The 17438-nt window shown below is 46.5% G+C and overlaps 1 protein-coding gene across 1 annotated transcript; it reads right to left on the bottom strand.

Moving 5' to 3' along the window:
- Positions 1 to 3314: 3314 nt before the first annotated feature.
- On the bottom strand, positions 3315 to 14115 carry LOC137795832 (BTB/POZ domain-containing protein 10-like). Its single transcript, XM_068593331.1, has 7 exons — positions 13882 to 14115; positions 12906 to 13230; positions 11842 to 11944; positions 7341 to 7461; positions 5152 to 5349; positions 4764 to 4874; positions 3315 to 4284 (listed from the first exon to the last, which is right to left on the bottom strand). The coding sequence occupies exons 1-7, from the start codon at positions 14072 to 14074 to the stop codon at positions 3812 to 3814; spliced, it is 1524 nt and encodes a 507-aa protein (XP_068449432.1). The 5' UTR covers positions 14075 to 14115; the 3' UTR covers positions 3315 to 3811.
- Positions 14116 to 17438: the final 3323 nt, after the last annotated feature.

Raw genomic sequence — 17438 nt, 5'->3', positions numbered from 1 at the left:
CCCGTACGCAGCTGTTTTAGCAGCTGATCTCGAGCAGTCGTTTTCTGGGGATTTGCTCAGAAGATTCTTCGAGGTCTTTTATTCTCCGGCCACAAAATTCCACGTGTATTTCAGTCCATTTCAATGCAAAGTCAAAAGCCACCAAGCTGCTGTTTTTTCTTTCAGGCTCTTCTGCGACGCCTCACTCGTCACGTTCCCACTTTCTGAGTGCAGCACCCGCTGGAAGAGAGTTTCAGGCACAAACTATCTGCAGCACATCTGTCCAGAAAGAATAGAGACGATGAATTTACACGCTGAAACGGTTAAAGCTGGATGTGTGATTCAAAACCGCGTTCATATTCAAACCTCTGGATCAGCGAGTGTGTGCCGGTGACGCTCACTGTCGATGCACAAAGGAACACGAGGATCCATTGATTGTGGACGGCGAGCAGGAACACTTGAGTAAACAAAAATATCAGAAATTTCAGTTCAATTGACATTGAATGTCCTAATAATTGTATAATTTCTTTTAATAGTGAAAAAATAAATTCAGTATACCATATAAAGGAGTACGTAGTATACACTGTACGTGGTTCAAAAACACAATGCACAACAATGGATGGATGGACTGCACCGTCCACACTCTGGCTGCAGCAGCATGTATGTTTGTATAGGACACATGCATATGTGTGCATGTGATCACAGCTGATCTCTGGATGTGTCACAGCAGGTCTGCTCATCAATACAACGCAGAAAAAACTCTGCTTTCTCCTCTTGCGTGCGTTTACTGGTCCACCACCACGGAGGTGATGGAGGTGGAGCCGCAGCTGTGGGCGGAGCTCTCCTAAAACACTCCCTGCTGTCTGACAAGCTCCAGCACGCCGACACAAATACCCGCTGGTCTGAGCGACCATCTCCCGCAAACACATCACCCTTCTGAAGCACTTAACTCACTAAACAGGAGGGCTGACTCTGGATCAGGGTTCTGATTCCCCACAGGCCCTTTTTTTCTTGAATATTGAGCGACAGATGAAAACAGAAACGAGGACACGTGGATGTGTTTCGCACTCGATCGCACTGACGCACTGAGGCTGCGTGCGGGTGAGCGACCAGGCAGAGAGGGCTGGAGCGTAGACACGGCGAGGAAGTGAACCGTACTGGAGGACGAGGTACTAAAGGGACGGCCAGGGTCGTCCTCCAATCAGAGGATAAGACGGTTGGATCCCCGGCTCCACCGGCCCGTGTCGATGTGTCCTCGAGCAAGACACGGTGTGTGTGACTGTTAGTGAGTCCTGATGGACAGGTGGCACCTTGCACGGTAGCCCCTCCCACCAGTGTGTGAATGGGTGAGTGATGACATGTAGTGTAAAAGAGCTTCGAGTGGTCAGGAGACTAGAAAAGATCCATACAAGTACAGTCCATTTACCATTTGTGTGGGTTTTGCTTCCTGATAATCCTCAAAACATCTTCTTCACTTCGCCAGCTCTCTGCTGCTCACAGACCTGCTGTCAGACGGTCTCTGCCTGTCTGTCTGCCTGCCTGTATGTCTGTCTGCCTGTCTGTCTGTCTGTATGGGGAGGAAAACGAATGAGTTCATGTCCAAAGTGCATCTGAAAAAACATTTTCTTGATCCTGAAATACGCTGGTTATTCATGTTGCCATGAGTTCCCTCATGTATTGGTTTGGCTTTCTGAAAAGTTGTAACAAAGGTCACTGCTGCTGACTCTTCAAAGACATGTCACCATGTGGATGATGAATAATGAAGGGGATCCCGGATGACTGAGGGGGGATTATGTTTCAGAAAAACTGTGTAACTGGAATATAAACCGGGCCGAATGTTTTCAATCTGCTCGACATCAAACCGTTAGAGGCTGAACATGGAAGGAGAGGCTGAGATGGTTGCACGAGCTGCAGCGGGCCCCCGTGAGGTCCTCACACGGTGGGATTGTCGGCCATGAGATACCTGCTGAGCTCAGGCTCCGCCTCTTCCAGTCCGACAGCAGCTGGCGAGGTCCCCTCTGCTTTTGTTCTGGTGGTTTCCCGTTTCATCGGTTCATGCTACACACTACAATGAAGTGTTCCTCTTGTTGATATACCCCTCCCCACCTGACAATAATGTATCAAATCTTTAAATATTATCATGTTAAGAGTATACTTTATGCAAATATATATGAGTATGATGAGTGTATTGTATGTATCAGCGGTGAAATATTTTTAAAATAAAATGTGTTTCTGTCATTATGGACAAAACATGGTGCTACTGTTTATTTTGTCAGTATTGTTCACAAGTGAACCACATCATATTTTTCTTCAGTGGTGAAAGTCTGATCTGCCCTTCAGCCAATCAGTATTTCTATATAACGCATTAACTGATCATAGTAATGAGGAACAATAATCATTTATTTTAATCTCAAAATCAGCTCATCTCCAGCTAGGAGACATTTCTTTCATGCTTGAGCTCGTTAAAGTTTAAACTCACTGTTCTGCTACGTGTGATGTGTTGTGTCTCATGCATCTCATAATATCTGATGCATAATGAATTAAGTTATTACAATATGAGAAAATATGAACTGAGCAAAAGGAGCCTTGTGAGTTTAAGGCAAAAGTAGACTGTCTGGTGTTGAGGACATTTTCATCAAGCAGCACTAAAGAGAGCCGCAACAGAGGAAGCTGCATTTAATATACTTTCTGATTATTAGCACGTTCAATAATTATTCGATTTCTAATTATTCCAGTATCTTTTGCTATAATACTATGCACTGAACTCATTTTATTTCTGAGTTTCTAACGTCATTTCTTATTCTAATATTAAGTTATGAGCTCATGATTGTCTTACCTTATGAATCACTACATGCTTATTAAAACATTGATGTTGTGTCGTCATGCATGGTTACAGCGACTTGTGAGAACTTTCCTCTGCACCGCTCTACTCTTGACACAGTGCAGGGTCCTCCATCCTATCAGACATGAAGCTCTGAGACTACTGTGGTTCCTTTCAGAAGATGGATAGAGAAAGGGAGGCGGCGTTGTGAACAGCATTTATTAGAAAACATTGTGTCGACGTGTCCTCCGACTTCCTGTGTGCTCTGAGCGGTGGAGATGAAGCTGTGCAGAGTTTCAGAGCAGGCCAGCCAGGAGAGGGAAGACGTGGACTCGACAGACAGAGGAACCGAAGCACCTGCTGGAGAGAACAGAGGGATGATGACGATTCAAACTAAAAGCCTCACACACACACACGCATAAGTGGATCTTCAAAATCCAGCGAACTTACTTGTAAAGTTATCAACCAAGTGAAGCCGGACTTGAAAACAGCCACTGAAATCCATCTTCCCAGTGAGGTACGGTATCCCAGCAGCGCAACACACACACACACACACACACACACACACACCTTGGAATGAAATAGTCTTTTCACATGAATACAGACTTAAATTAAACTCTCCTTTGGCCAGACCAACGAACACACAGGGACATTTAGGGGCTCGGTGCTGACTGAGAACGGCTGCAGCAGCTGTGCAACAAAAGGCAAAGTGGTGTTTTGCCATTGGGGACGAGAAAGAGGAGGAGGAAGAGGAGGAAGAGGAGGAGGGGCAGCAGGGGGAACACAGTTTGCCTTCACACTGAAAGCATCGAGTGGCCAGAAGTGCTTCATCTTCAGCGTTGTGTGCCGATTGGCTCGTGGAAGGCCAACCGGGTGTCTGTGCTCTTCAGGGCCGCTCCGCCCGTGGAACTGGAGTCTTAACTTCCTACGTTTTTGTGGAGGGACCGCACGCGTTCACAATCCCACGACGTTGCGGCCGGAGCGTCAGTGTCGTGGTCCCGACGCCGGAGCTCATGCGGAGGGCGAGGGCGAGTCGGGGTCCGGCTCGTAGTGATAAGTGGCCTGAGTGTAGCTGCCGCCGTACGGCTGGGTGCTTTGGGCGAGGCCGTGCGGCGTGTCCCGGGCCTGCTGGTTCGGCCCGTCGTAGCCCGGCGGTAGCTGGGGGCCCGCGATGTTCTCCGGCCCCGGCCCGAGCGCCTGCTGGTGGGGGTCGTTGGCGCCCGGCGGCTGCGGCACCGTGTCCAGCTCGTCCACCTGCGGCCCCGGAGTGTGCATGACCGCCAGCTGGTCTTGGGGGATGTCCGCGGCGGCGGCGGCCAGGTTGGTCGTCGACTTGGACTTGACGCACTGGAAGTCCACGTGGCGGCTCTTCCCTTCCTCCTTCTCCCAAGACATGCGGATGAAGGGACGCTGGACGTAGTTATAGATGACCTCCGGGCGACCTCCGGGACGCCGCTTCACCTTCTCTTTGTAGGTTGGGTAGCCTGGAGAGAACAATGGAAAAACTGATCACCATCGGCTCCGCTTGTGGAGCTCGAGAAGAATGAGGGAAATATGAAGGTTTGCCTCGAGACAGGAGGAAACGGATCACTACTCGACATGTTAGTTTATTCAAAATGCTCGTTCTACAGAATAATGTGAGGGACCAGGACCAGCATCACTTCCTGGAGGCCTCCAAATAGGAACAGCAACATACTCCTTTAGCATATTTAGCAATGAGCTAGCGCTTGGATTACATGTCATTCAACACCTTGAGCATGTTTGGTGCTGTCAGGGTGCTGACATCGTCCCGGTGGGAGGATTTTAAAGGCTTGGTTACGGTTCCCACTGTGGGCCTCTGTGAAGTTCCAGTATTTTTCATAATAACGAGTCAATGTGTTGTCAGAAAGATCTCAGGGGCCAACAGCTCGTCTGATAAATGTAAATCCTGTTTTCAGATAAGGGAAGAAAAATCCTTCTGTACCTTCTATTCCCAGGCGGATCTTCTTCAGCCCTCTGTCCTTCAACACAGACTTGGCCACGTCTCTGTTCTCGATGTACTTGAAGAAGCGGTACAGTTTGGTGCTGTAGATGACTGGAGAGGAAACAACAAAACAACAATACATGAATCCTGCACATGGACCCCTGTAATAGCCCCTAGATCTGCTGCTATAGGCCTAGACTGCTAGGATCTTAGGATACACTGAGCTCCTCTCCTCTCCTCTCTCCTTCTGGATGAATTCATGTCGCTTCAACGCACATCACTAACTCTACTACTTGTTGGTCGGGCCAAACGGGGAGGGGCTTAGCAAAGGGTGAATTAGGGAGCGTAAGCAGATTCAGTGTCAGCGACGGGGGGGACGGTAGCTCACTCTGCGAGTACTCCTCTCCCATCTGTGGGGGATACTCTTCGTCCCAGTCCACCACGTCCTCGTCCGTCAGCACCACCACGTGACACTCTCTCTCTCCGCTGTGAGCGCTGGCCACCATCAGCGGCAGCACCATCTCTTCCAGGTAACACTCAAACTGATGCCGGGCCCCGTCGTTGGACAGCTCGTGCATCAGGGCGCCTGAGGAGGAAGACGAGGACGTGAAGAGGGGATGAAGACAACGGAGAGCAGGAGGACAAGGTGTTGGACACACGACGAGGATGTGGCAAGTATAACAGACAGAGAGAACCAATCACTGTGGTTCCTAGAGAACCGTTCCTGGTCAACGGCAGTGACCGTTCTGCTGGGACGAGGCACATTTCTGCCCCTCACAATGTACACAAATGATGTTTTTGAAGTGTAACATCACAAGAGCTCAAACTAAAATAGACTAAAAGGTATGATAACACAAGGTAATTGGGAAAAATACTTTAAGAAATACTACAAGACACTCTGTAACGCCTTTTAAACCTTTTCATCAATGTCGGGATTTGGACAACCGGTCGTATCGGAGCGTCGGTGAGTGTTTGGTGAGGCTCGTGCAGCATCAAGCAGGTCATGTGACACACATTCCTGTCAATGGTGTCACACAACAAGACAGCGAATAACCAGAGATTTACATTTTCTTCCGAAAAATGTGGAATGCATTTTTTTAGGAAATACATTAAACATGTTTATTACAGCTCAGGCTTTACTGAGAGGCATATATATGTATATATACATGTATATATGTATATATATATATATCTATATATATATATGTATATATATATATAGATATATATATATATATATATATATATATATATATATATAGATATAGATATATAGATCTATATAAATATATATATGTATACATGTATGTGTGTATATGTGAGTGTATATATATATATACACTCACAAGACATTCTGTAACGTCTTTATATATACATATATATATATATATATACATATATGTATGTGTATGTATATATATATTATTTTTGTATATATCTTTCATCCCTGTTATATTTTATTTTGTGTGTTTAGTTTGTTTATTCCATTCCATCCATCCATCCATCCATCCATCCATCCATCCATCCATCCATCCATCCATCCATCCATCCATCCATCCATCCATCCATCCATCCATCCATCCATCCATCCATCCATCCATCCATCCATCCATCCATCCATCCATCCATCCATCCATCCATCCATCCATCCATCCATCCATCCATCCATCCATCCATCCATCCATCCATCCATCCATCCATCCATCCATCCATCCATCCATCCATCCATCCATCCATCCATCCATCCATCCATCCATCCATCCATCCATCCATCCATCTATCTATCTATTACTACATTACACATTAATGTGTGTTACTAAGGAAGAAGGTTCTGTTAATAAATAGAAACTATGTCGCCGGTTCATCTGGAAATGTCTTGCTCTCCAGTTGATAACGCAGACATAACAATATGTCATGTTAAATATAATGAACTTCTAAATGCCAGCTTAAGATACACAAAGAGAACACATGGTTTGTATAGACACAGCCTGAGTGTGGGGTCGGTCCTGAGCAGAGATTGATTTAAATTAGACTCAAATCAAAGATAGAAACTCACTGAAAAGCTGCAAACTAACAGAAACATGTGACAGAGCTGCTGGTGGAAGGAGGCTGGTGATTCGGCGGCTGCATAACAAGCATTACATCTCACAGCTAATCATGACCTACTTAGAGCCACACACACACACACACACACACACACACACACACACACACACAGCAGGCTCCTCCCACTCACAGAGAGCCACCAACACAAGCACAACAGAGACATCGCTCACACTCAGAGCGTTGACTCCATGAAACGGCGTGTTGTCACAGGTACGTCAAATATGATTTAAGCAAACGTTCATGTAAACCAGCAATAATCGGATTATTGTGGAGAAAAGCAACAATACTGCCTCCTGCACTGTGGACATAATAGTGCCACTTACTCACTTCCATGGATTCAGAATGAAAAGAAGTTAGCAGACGATGACAACGACCTGCTCCGCGCTCGCTAAAGCCAGCGGCGTGGTCTGCGGCGCCCCGACAACAGGAAGTCCAGACTAACAATCTGCGCGTACACTTTGCCGTACTCACTGAGGTCTCTGCACTTGATGGTGCTGTCGTTGAAGGAGATACAGAGGTAGTCACATGCCTCCCTCAGCTCGGGAATGGAAACGCCGTCGGGGCAGCGGATTATCCCCGACTTGTAGTAATCCTGCCATTTTCAGCAGCACACACACACACACACACACACACTCGAATGAATAAAACGAGCAGAACGGTGGGTGTTCACGCACACACGCACGCATGGGGGGAAAAACAAGACGCCATTATTGATGCTGCTGCACTCACACAGGCGGTGAAGAGAGAGAGAGAGAGAGAGAGAGAGAGAGAGAGAGAGAGAGAGAGAGAGAGAGAGGGATGGAGAGTTAGCTGTGATGAAAGTAACAACCAGCGACGTCACAGGCAGAGAGAGAGAGAGAGAGAGAGAGAGAGAGAGAGAGAGAGAGAGAGAGAGAGAGAGAGAGAGAGAGAGAGAGAGAGAGAGAGAGAGAGAGAGGAGAAGGGGAGGGGTGGAGAGCGATGAGGTGATGAAAGCAAAAACGTCACTTTCCCTCCCTGCTCCACTTTCTATCCTGTCTGTCTGTCTGTCTGTCTGTCTGTCTGTCTGTCTGTCTGTCTGTCTGTCTGTCTGTCTGTCTGTCTGTCTGTCATACTCACGGTGCCGGTTCCCACCACAAGGAGCGACAGGGCACACGGAACAGAGAAAGCTCCTTCACTTCCTGTTCAGTACTTGTCTCACTTCCTGGTCTCTATAATCCACTACAGCGTGACCTCAGTCAGGTCTTCATTGCTGTTGGTGATGCTCTCACTAACAGCAGACACACACACACAGTGCTGAGCACACATCAACAACAGCTCACCGGGAATGCTTTCAGGAATATCTGTTTATTGGAGGAAAGTTTAAACGACAAATGGCTGAACTCTAGCTGTTGTCGTCTTCCAACCGCTCAGTACATGACGGCCGGTCCACCTGTAGGTGATGACACGGTGATGGGACTACAAATGAATTACATGAGCTGGAGAATAGAAGCATCGGTGGACTGTAATACTGTCAGTACTATCTTAATTAATCTTAATCTTAAAAGATGTTTGAATGTCGACTCGGTTACGTTTTAAGATGTTCTAGACTGAAGACTTTCCTCTTTCAAAGCACTTCTAGTTAGGGCTGACTCAGGTCTATAGTTAGGGCTGACTCAGGTCTATAGATAGGGCTGACTCAGGTCTATAGATAGGGCTGGCTCAGGTCTATAGTTAGGGCTGACTCAGGTCTATAGATAGGGCTGGCTCAGGTCTATAGTTAGGGCTGGCTCAGGTCTATAGTTAGGGCTGACTCAGGTCTATAGATAGGGCTGGCTCAGGTCTATAGTTAGGGCTGGCTCAGGTCTATAGTTAGGGCTGACTCAGGTCTATAGATAGGGCTGGCTCAGGTCTATAGTTAGGGCTGGCTCAGGTCTATAGTTAGGGCTGACTCAGGTCTATAGTTAGGGCTGACTCAGGTTTATAGTTAGGGCTGACTCAGGTTTAGAGTTAGGGCTGACTCAGGTCTATAGTTAGGGCTGACTCAGGTCTATAGTTAGGGCTGACTCAGGTCTATAGTTAGGGCTGGCTCAGGTCTATAGTTAGGGCTGACTCAGGTCTATAGTTAGGGCTGACTCAGGTCTATAGTTAGGGCTGGCTCAGGTCTATAGTTAGGGCTGGCTCAGGTCTATAGTTAGGGCTGACTCAGGTCTATAGTTAGGGCTGACTCAGGTCTATAGTTAGGGCTGGCTCAGGTCTATAGTTAGGGCTGGCTCAGGTCTATAGTTAGGGCTGACTCAGGTTTATAGTTAGGGCTGACTCAGGTTTATAGTTAGGGCTGACTCAGGTTTAGAGTTAGGGCTGACTCAGGTTTAGAGTTAGGGCTGACTCAGGTCTATAGTTAGGGCTGACTCAGGTCTATAGTTAGGGCTGACTCAGGTCTATAGTTAGGGCTGACTCAGGTTTATAGTTAGGGCTGGCTCAGGTCTATAGTTAGGGCTGACTCAGGTCTATAGTTAGGGCCGGCTCAGGTTTATAGTTAGGGCTGACTCAGGTTTATAGTTAGGGCCGGCTCAGGTTTATAGTCAGGGCCGACTCAGGTTTATAGTTAGGGCTGACTCAGGTTTATAGTTAGGGCTGACTCAGGTTTATAGTTAGGGCTGGCCCAGGTTTATAGTTAGGGCCGGATCAGGTTTATAGTCAGGGCTGGCTCAGGTTTAGAGTTAGGGCTGACTCAGGTTTAGAGTTAGGGCTGACTCAGGTTTAGAGTTAGAGCTGGCTCAGGTCTATAGTTAGGGCTGACTCAGGTCTATAGTTAGGGCTGACTCAGGTTTAGAGTTAGAGCTGGCTCAGGTCTATAGTTAGGGCTGGCTCAGGTTTATAGTTAGGGCCGGCTCAGGTCTATAGTTAGGGCTGGCTCAGGTCTATAGTTAGGGCTGGCTCAAGTCTATAGTTAGGGCTGGCTCAAGTCTATAGTTAGGGCTGGCTCAGGTTTATAGTTAGGGCTGACTCAGGTCTATAGTTAGGGCTGACTCAGGTCTATAGTTAGGGCTGACTCAGGTCTATAGTTAGGGCTGACTCAGGTCTATAGTTAGGGCTGACTCAGGTCTATAGTTAGGGCTGACTCAGGTCTATAGTTAGGGCAGACTCAGGTCTATAGTTAGGGCTGACTCAGGTTTAGAGTTAGAGCTGGCTCAGGTCTATAGTTAGGGCTGGCTCAGGTTTATAGTTAGGGCCGGCTCAGGTTTATAGTTAGGGCTGACTCAGGTTTATAGTTAGGGCCGGCTCAGGTTTATAGTCAGGGCTGACTCAGGTTTATAGTTAGGGCTGACTCAGGTTTAGAGTTAGGGCTGACTCAGATCTATAGTTAGGGCTGACTCAGATCTATAGTTAGGGCTGACTCAGGTCTATAGTTAGGGCTGACTCAAGTTTATAGTTAGGGCTGACTCAGGTCTATAGTTAGGGCTGGCTCAGGTTTATAGTTAGGGCTGACTCAGGTTTATAGTTAGGGCTGACTCAGGTTTATAGTTAGGGCTGACTCATGTCTATAGTTAGGGCTGACTCATGTCTATAGTTAGGGCTGACTCAGGTCTATAGTTAGGGCTGGCTCAGGTCTATAGTTAGGGCTGGCTCAGGTCTATAGTTAGGGCTGGTTCAGGTCTATAGTTAGGGCTGGCTCAGGTCTATAGTTAGGGCTGGCTCAGGTCTATAGTTAGGGCTGACTCAGGTCTATAGTTAGGGCTGACTCAGGTTTAGAGTTAGGGCTGACTCAGGTTTAGAGTTAGGGCTGACTCAGGTTTAGAGTTAGGGCTGACTCAGGTCTATAGTTAGGGCTGGCTCAGGTCTATAGTTAGGGCTGACTCAGGTTTACAAGGATGGTGGTTTTATCTGAAATGTGGGCGTGGCTGCTCCTATGGTCCTTCCTGACAGCAGTGCTACAATTATTAGTACTATTAGTCACATTTCTATGAATATAGCTGCTACTTTGACCGTTTTTATTATCATTATTATTCCATTACATCCACTGCTGCTGTAATTAATAGAAGTCATTATTTATTTATTACTATTCTGTTATCATGAGTGCTACTAATGTCATTACTTTTGTCATTAAAGGATCGAGAATCATATTGATCGACTATGTTGTCATTTTGGGATGTTGTTCTTCCCGTACACATGACATCTTCCTTTTCCTCCCTCTAAAGGGTTTTTTGAGGTTCTGATGTGAGGATGTGTACAGATTTACAACTTGTAAATCAGGCTTGAGCATGACATATCACCCCAGTGAGTCCTGATGGACAGGAGGCACCTTGCATGGCAGCTCCGCCCATCAGTGTGTGAACGGGTGAATGATGACATCTAGTGTTAAAGATCTTTGTGCAGTCAGACTAGAAAAGCACTTCACAAATGCACAAAAGTCTCTGTTTACCATGCGAGGCAGAGTGAACGTTGTGAAAGGTGCTGGAGAGTTAATGAAGTCAATTTCATTGGTGCAAAGCTTCACCAACCAGTTTTTCATTTCCTTTTGCTTTATATTCTGAGAAAAACACCATGTGGACACAACAGAAATAAAAATTGCATTTAATTTTCAAATGTGGAAGTCTAACTGAGGAGAAAAGAATTTTTAAAAATGTCTGGTAGAAAAAAATGCACGAGGGTGCCAAAAATGTTCACAGGAATTATGGCCGAGATTTAAAAAATCCCAGACGGTGATTAACACTCGAGGCGAAGCGCCTCGCTGGCAGGAAGTAATGATGGACCAGAGGATAGAGCGGAAGAGAAGGAACAGGAACAGAGAGAGAGAAAGAGAGAGGTGGTAGTTAGGGAGATGTATAATGTGTATAATACAAATAAATAGATGGATCAGGGGGGAATTAGAACGTGAATAAAACATGAAGAGATGTCTCAGAGGGAGAGAAAAGAGTGTAAAAACACACAGTGTCCATGCAAAGAGGGGATGGAGACGCTCTGAGCTGAAAGCTTGAGCTACAGAGGAAGCAGTGAACTGGCAGCTCACCAGAATGGCTCTGAAGACGGTGGAGCTGATCCCATCAGCCACCTCAAACTCCCCTTTCTCATTGGGTCGCGTGAAGTTGTTGTCCCGCCCAGAGCCAAACATCCTGAAACAAACAACAAACAAGGGGAATTATTTAATTCAGTGTATTTAATATAGCCCAAAGGCACACATTTAAATTTGCCCTGGAGGGCTTCACGATGTGGACACGTCCCAGGGCCGCTGATCACTGATTGGTCCTGCAGTTGGATTGCTGCTGCTCGTCTTATGGTCTAAAGAGCTCCACAGCTTTTTATTTATTTTTTAATGATCTATGTTGTTGTTTTAAGCCTCTTTCTTACTGTTCTTTTATTGTTATTGCATGTGTTTGTCATCCTGTTGTGTGTCTGTGCTGTTTGTGCCTCTTGACTGTGCTGCTGCCTCCAGTCCATCACTGTTCACGAGAATTGCTTCTCCACAGATTTTACCTGCTTAAATAAAGGTCACATGAATATAAAAAAGAACGGCACATGAAGACACTAAGGACATTAAAGTTGTGGCTTCCACAAGAATAAGAATATAAATGATTGTAATCCTGATGCAATAATCTCAACTGCTTTATTATGCTTTAAAAGCTCAAATTCCTTTTTTTGTGTTATGCTTTGTTATGATGCTACAAATGCTCAACTGCTTTATTTACTCCTTATTATTTTTTATGGTTTAGCCATCATAGAATAGCCAAACAAACATTGCTGTTACTTACATTGACACCAGATACAAAGACCATTCAGTCCACTTGGTGCGAGAAAAACAAGCTCTCGACCTTTGATGAGAAACTTGTCAGCATCAGAAGCTGTGAAGCCACCAGGTGAACCCTAACAAGTCACCTGGAACGCCCGGGACACAGGAGAGAGCAGGAAGAGGAGGAAGAAGAGGAGGAGGCTGTTCTTCCTCACGACAGAAACACAGACAGTCTTTCTTCTGGGAATAGAACTAAACCATTTAGACTCATTGGAGAGTGTTAATCATTTTATTCTTACAATACCTGTATGCATTCCATATCATCCTAAGGTATCGCGTCCTCTCACCTGCCCAGCATGGTGTTTGGTTGAGCTGTGAAGATGGCAGGATCCACCACAAATCTGGTATTATCCACAATGAGCGTAATTCTTTCTCCCGGCCTCAGTCCACTGCGGTGCCCCTCTTTACTGCTGAGGTCATACACGTAGATCATATCGCACGGTCCGGGGCCCAGAGCCTTCGAGTGGTGGTCCGCTCCGGGAAGACCCAGGGGCCGAGGAATGTGCGCCCCGATCAGGGCCCCGCCACCGAAGTGAGAATAGGGGATGGAAACCCTGGGGGGACGAGGACTGGAGGATCTGGAGGACGAGCCGCCATCGCCACGTTCGCGGTCTGTGGGAGGGAAGAGGACACGTGAACAACAGTGAAGCAACGCACACACGGATGCTGGAGGGATGGAGTCAGGGGCCATCACACCAGACGCTTCAAAAACGCCTTGACAAAAACGCGCCGGGCTCTAGAGAAAAAAATGTCTTGTGTTTTGGAAAAAAAGCCAGACGCTTTTAAAAAAAAAAACAGAGTACACCAAATACCCATCTGGGAATTGTGTCTGGATGACGAGAGCTTTCAGTTGTACTCTCTTCTGAGCAGTAGAGTTGTGTTTCCATCTAGAATTGTAAAGCTCTTCGTCAATAAATACCGCTAACATTAGCGCCTTGTTGGAGGTCGCCATTTTCTTTTGAGTTCCCCGCTGTTCGCACCACACGAAGACAGGAAGGAGTAAAGCCCGCCTCTCGCTTGATCCGATTGGCCGCCTTGGCCGAGCGTGACAGGACCTTGCGCTTAAAGGTTGAGAATATTTGAACTTTTAAACGCGCCGAAAAACGCTAAACAAACGCAACGCGCTGCGTTTAAATGGCGCCGAACCACAAGAAAACAACGGTTTTTGAGAGTCGCGTCTGGTGTGATCGGCCCCTCAGTCGACTCGGACCCCCGGCTTGTGTGACTTGAACAATGGCCGTGTCTTCTCTCTTTCCACCTCACCGTGCTGACGAGTCGGAGAGGTCACATTCCTGATGCAGGGCGTCAGCTGGCTCTCTCCTCTCTCGTGGGAGGAGTCACGCGAGCGGTCGCCGGAACGCCGGCGTTGGTCCCGGTACGGTTCTGCTCCTCCTCGTTCTCTCGCCCCGCCGGGGGCCCCACCACTGGCCCCGGCCCCGGGCCCGTACAGGCTCATGGTGCCGACCTGCTGCTGGTCCAGGACTGACAAACCACACTGCTCCCTGATGGAGAGACGACAGCACAGAGGAAAGGAAAAAGGGATGAACGTGAACGCTTTGCAAGTGTTTCACAGCAAAGAGATCTGGTGGAGTCGAACGTCTTTGACCTAGTTTTCTAAATAATGACTACGGTCATTAAATGATGACTCGGGGCTCCAGACAAACTTTGTCAGTTGGTCTGTGTCGACGCGTCGTCATTACACAGACTACATGGGGTCAGTGGTATCATTGACTGCATGCAGACACTTACTTCTACCTGTTTCCTCTCTCCCAGGGTGGTCGGGCAAAAGATTTCCCCGGGTGCCCGAGCACCCACTTATAGTTTTGGATGGAACCAACTGGAGGAAGCTGGCAGGGGGAAGTGACAGGATTACTGCTGTCATTTGTTAAATAAATGATGAATGTTATAAGTTACGTTGTTTACACCAGGTATATATGAGAGTATGTTATCAGGGTTATTTTTGGAGTTGGCACAATAATATATATGTTTAATGCACATATTATGGGGTGGATGGACTGACCTATTGAGGGTGGTCTGAGCCAATTAGTCCCCTCGGGTGCTTTTAAGGGGCTTTATTTGTTTGCGGGGGTCGAGTGATATAAAATGAATTTGCAACTCAACGGCTTGATCTCCAGATTGCCTCATTTATCAACACGCCCACTCGGTCATCCTAACAATCGGTGGCAGTGGTAAAGGCCATTGTTTTAATAAAGTTACTGTCGGTGATGTTATGGTGGACATGGAAGAGAATTATGAACCATAAAAGTTTGATAGGGTCACAACTTCACGTCTAAGCGGATGACACTGCTAATCACACAAGCAAAGCACTGATGCGATGATCTTCTCTAGGCACACACATTCGAGGATTTATGATTGTCATGATACAATAAAAGGATTGGACGATGGAATGTAGAGCACGCTCACACGCAGCAGAGTTGTGCAGAAAATAGCTCAGGGCAAAGGGTTTGTTCTCGTGCAGAGACTCTGAAAGGGCTGTAGTCCACTCATGTGAACCCGCAGGAGCCACGCACACACACACACACACGCGCACACACACACCAGCGCCCCTGCTTCCATCAGAGTGTGTGTGTCTCTTGAGTACAGGACAAAACCCAGAATGGCCTCAGCTGTTTTACCCTGCAGGCGGCTCTGCAACACTCCACCTCGGCTCGGAGCGAGTGATGCGTCCTGCAGGGGTTCGCAGCCCTGAGAGTCCGCCCGACACTTCAGACTCCAACACACACTCTTGTGAATGCATTCATGCGTAGGAGCAATGTACACGCATGCAATTACCTGAGAAACCATTCAAGAAATGTTAGACTTTTTTTCTATTTTGTAATGTAATCTAATAATGCACAGGCTCAAAAGCACAGTTAACAATATATGGATAATACATACTAAAATGAACACATGTATAGGTATTGAAATGTGTTTCCACAGGCTGTACATACACAAGAACAACCGGGGTCATTCATGATGGTACGTGCTTTGTGTGTGAGGGAGGTTGGAGGGAGACCAATGATTTTAGTGGCATATAATGCAGTGACAAATGGACAAATGGACAAATCAAATAGTTAATATAAGGGATGAAGCTGAACGGGATGGCATCAAAGTACTTGTCTGTGGTACTTGAACTAGTATAACTGTAGAAGTATTGGCTGGAAATATCAATGTGGTCACACAGCGGGTGGTACGAGATAAAAGGGATGATTATCCCCAGTATATAAACTTCAAGAGATAAAAGGAAAAAGTATCACTAGTATACACTTCAAGAGATAAACGGGAAAAGCATCACCAGATACGAAAGGTTTCGGAAAGAATTGCATATTTCCAGTTATATTCATGACATTACAATTACATTTTCACTCAGTTGTATTTTGATAAATGCACTCTGTCGTTGTGTTGATGGATGTATCCGTGTCTCTGCCGCTGTGACAGTGTCGCTGCTCTCTGATCGATAGTGTTGAGCTCATGAGCCTGAAACTCATCCAGGTCCCATGCTATGAAATAATAAGAGGACCCATATGGAGCCGGAGAGCAAGCAATGTAAATAATGTCCAAGAATAAAGCCCTGACCTCCGGCTCCCTGAGGCAGATTTAGCATGGAGGATTTCTATATCAATTTACACCAAATAAATCAAGATCATATCTTTCAGCTCAGAACGTGAGCTGTTTATTGTCAGAGCTCACGTCTATTCCCCTGAAGGCAGCGTAATGTATCGCGTACACAAGCACATAAACACAAACACATTCACAAAGGATTTAATGATATTAAATATTAAAATGTCAAGACAATCAATGCACATGGCGCTGGTTAATGGGTAACTTTGGTATAGTTTTACCTATCCCCATGTTTTTGTGTCTAATTGACCCTGAAGTTGGGGAGAGAGAAGACTGAGAGTCTCCGACACAGAGGAAGAACATGCTCCAGACACAATAACAGATTGGATGGAGTGAAAGGTAAAGAGCTTTTATTCTCTCTTGGCATCGTTCCATAATGTTGACAGACACTTTTAATAACCATTTAATAAACAAGCCCTCTTAATGAACGTAACATTTCATTGATTCTGCACAACTGACCTTGCAGCGTTAAGCGGCTGCCGGTCACAGCGTCCTCCCTCAATACTGGACCAATTTTTTAAATGTTTTTGTATCTACATTGATACACAAAAACATAAGAAAAACAAGCTGAGTAATGCTGAAAACTTTTGAGCATTTTCAGAAATCAGATCATACTCTGTCACAGCACACAGCAGACTGGCAATGTCCTTGAAGACAGGTCACCGGAAAAGGACACCGACAAAGACACTACACCTACAGAGCAGCATTCACGGTTTTAGCCTGGCAGAAATGTCATCATGTACAAAGCAGTGGCAGAGGAACAAAGGACTTGAGGAGGCAAAACTCACTCAGGGCAGAGCTCCTCTCATCACTGCACATTCACAGCAGACACGATGTCACGCCGACCAGGGAGAAGCAGAGGGGGGCTAATATTTCAATGGTCCCGTTAAACATCACAATTTCCCCCCTTTTTGATTTCTGCAGAGGTCAGTGGCCTGAGGTGCTTGCAGAAGCTGCAAGTTTAAGGTGTGGACTGCTGGACAAGTAGACACAATGAGACAAAGATGGAAGGCGTCCTGGCCGTCTATTAAAAGCATGAGTGGGAGCCCCGAGGGGTGGAGGGTCCCATCTATTATTGAGGGGCTTCTGATAGCACACAGTGATGGGCAAGAGCAGAGAAGTGCTCTCTGCTGCAGTCTGGGTGGAAAGCCATTTCAATGATGCAGCATATTGGAGATGGAATATTACACATAGTGAGA

The sequence above is a fragment of the Clinocottus analis genome, unplaced genomic scaffold (assembly GCF_023055335.1).
Source record: "Clinocottus analis isolate CAN_PGR_092001 unplaced genomic scaffold, fCliAna1.0.p SCAF_298, whole genome shotgun sequence".
Taxonomy (NCBI): domain Eukaryota; kingdom Metazoa; phylum Chordata; class Actinopteri; order Perciformes; family Cottidae; genus Clinocottus; species Clinocottus analis.
The sequence above is the reverse complement of the archived record's forward strand: the minus strand, read 5'-3'. Positions and strand labels throughout refer to the sequence as shown.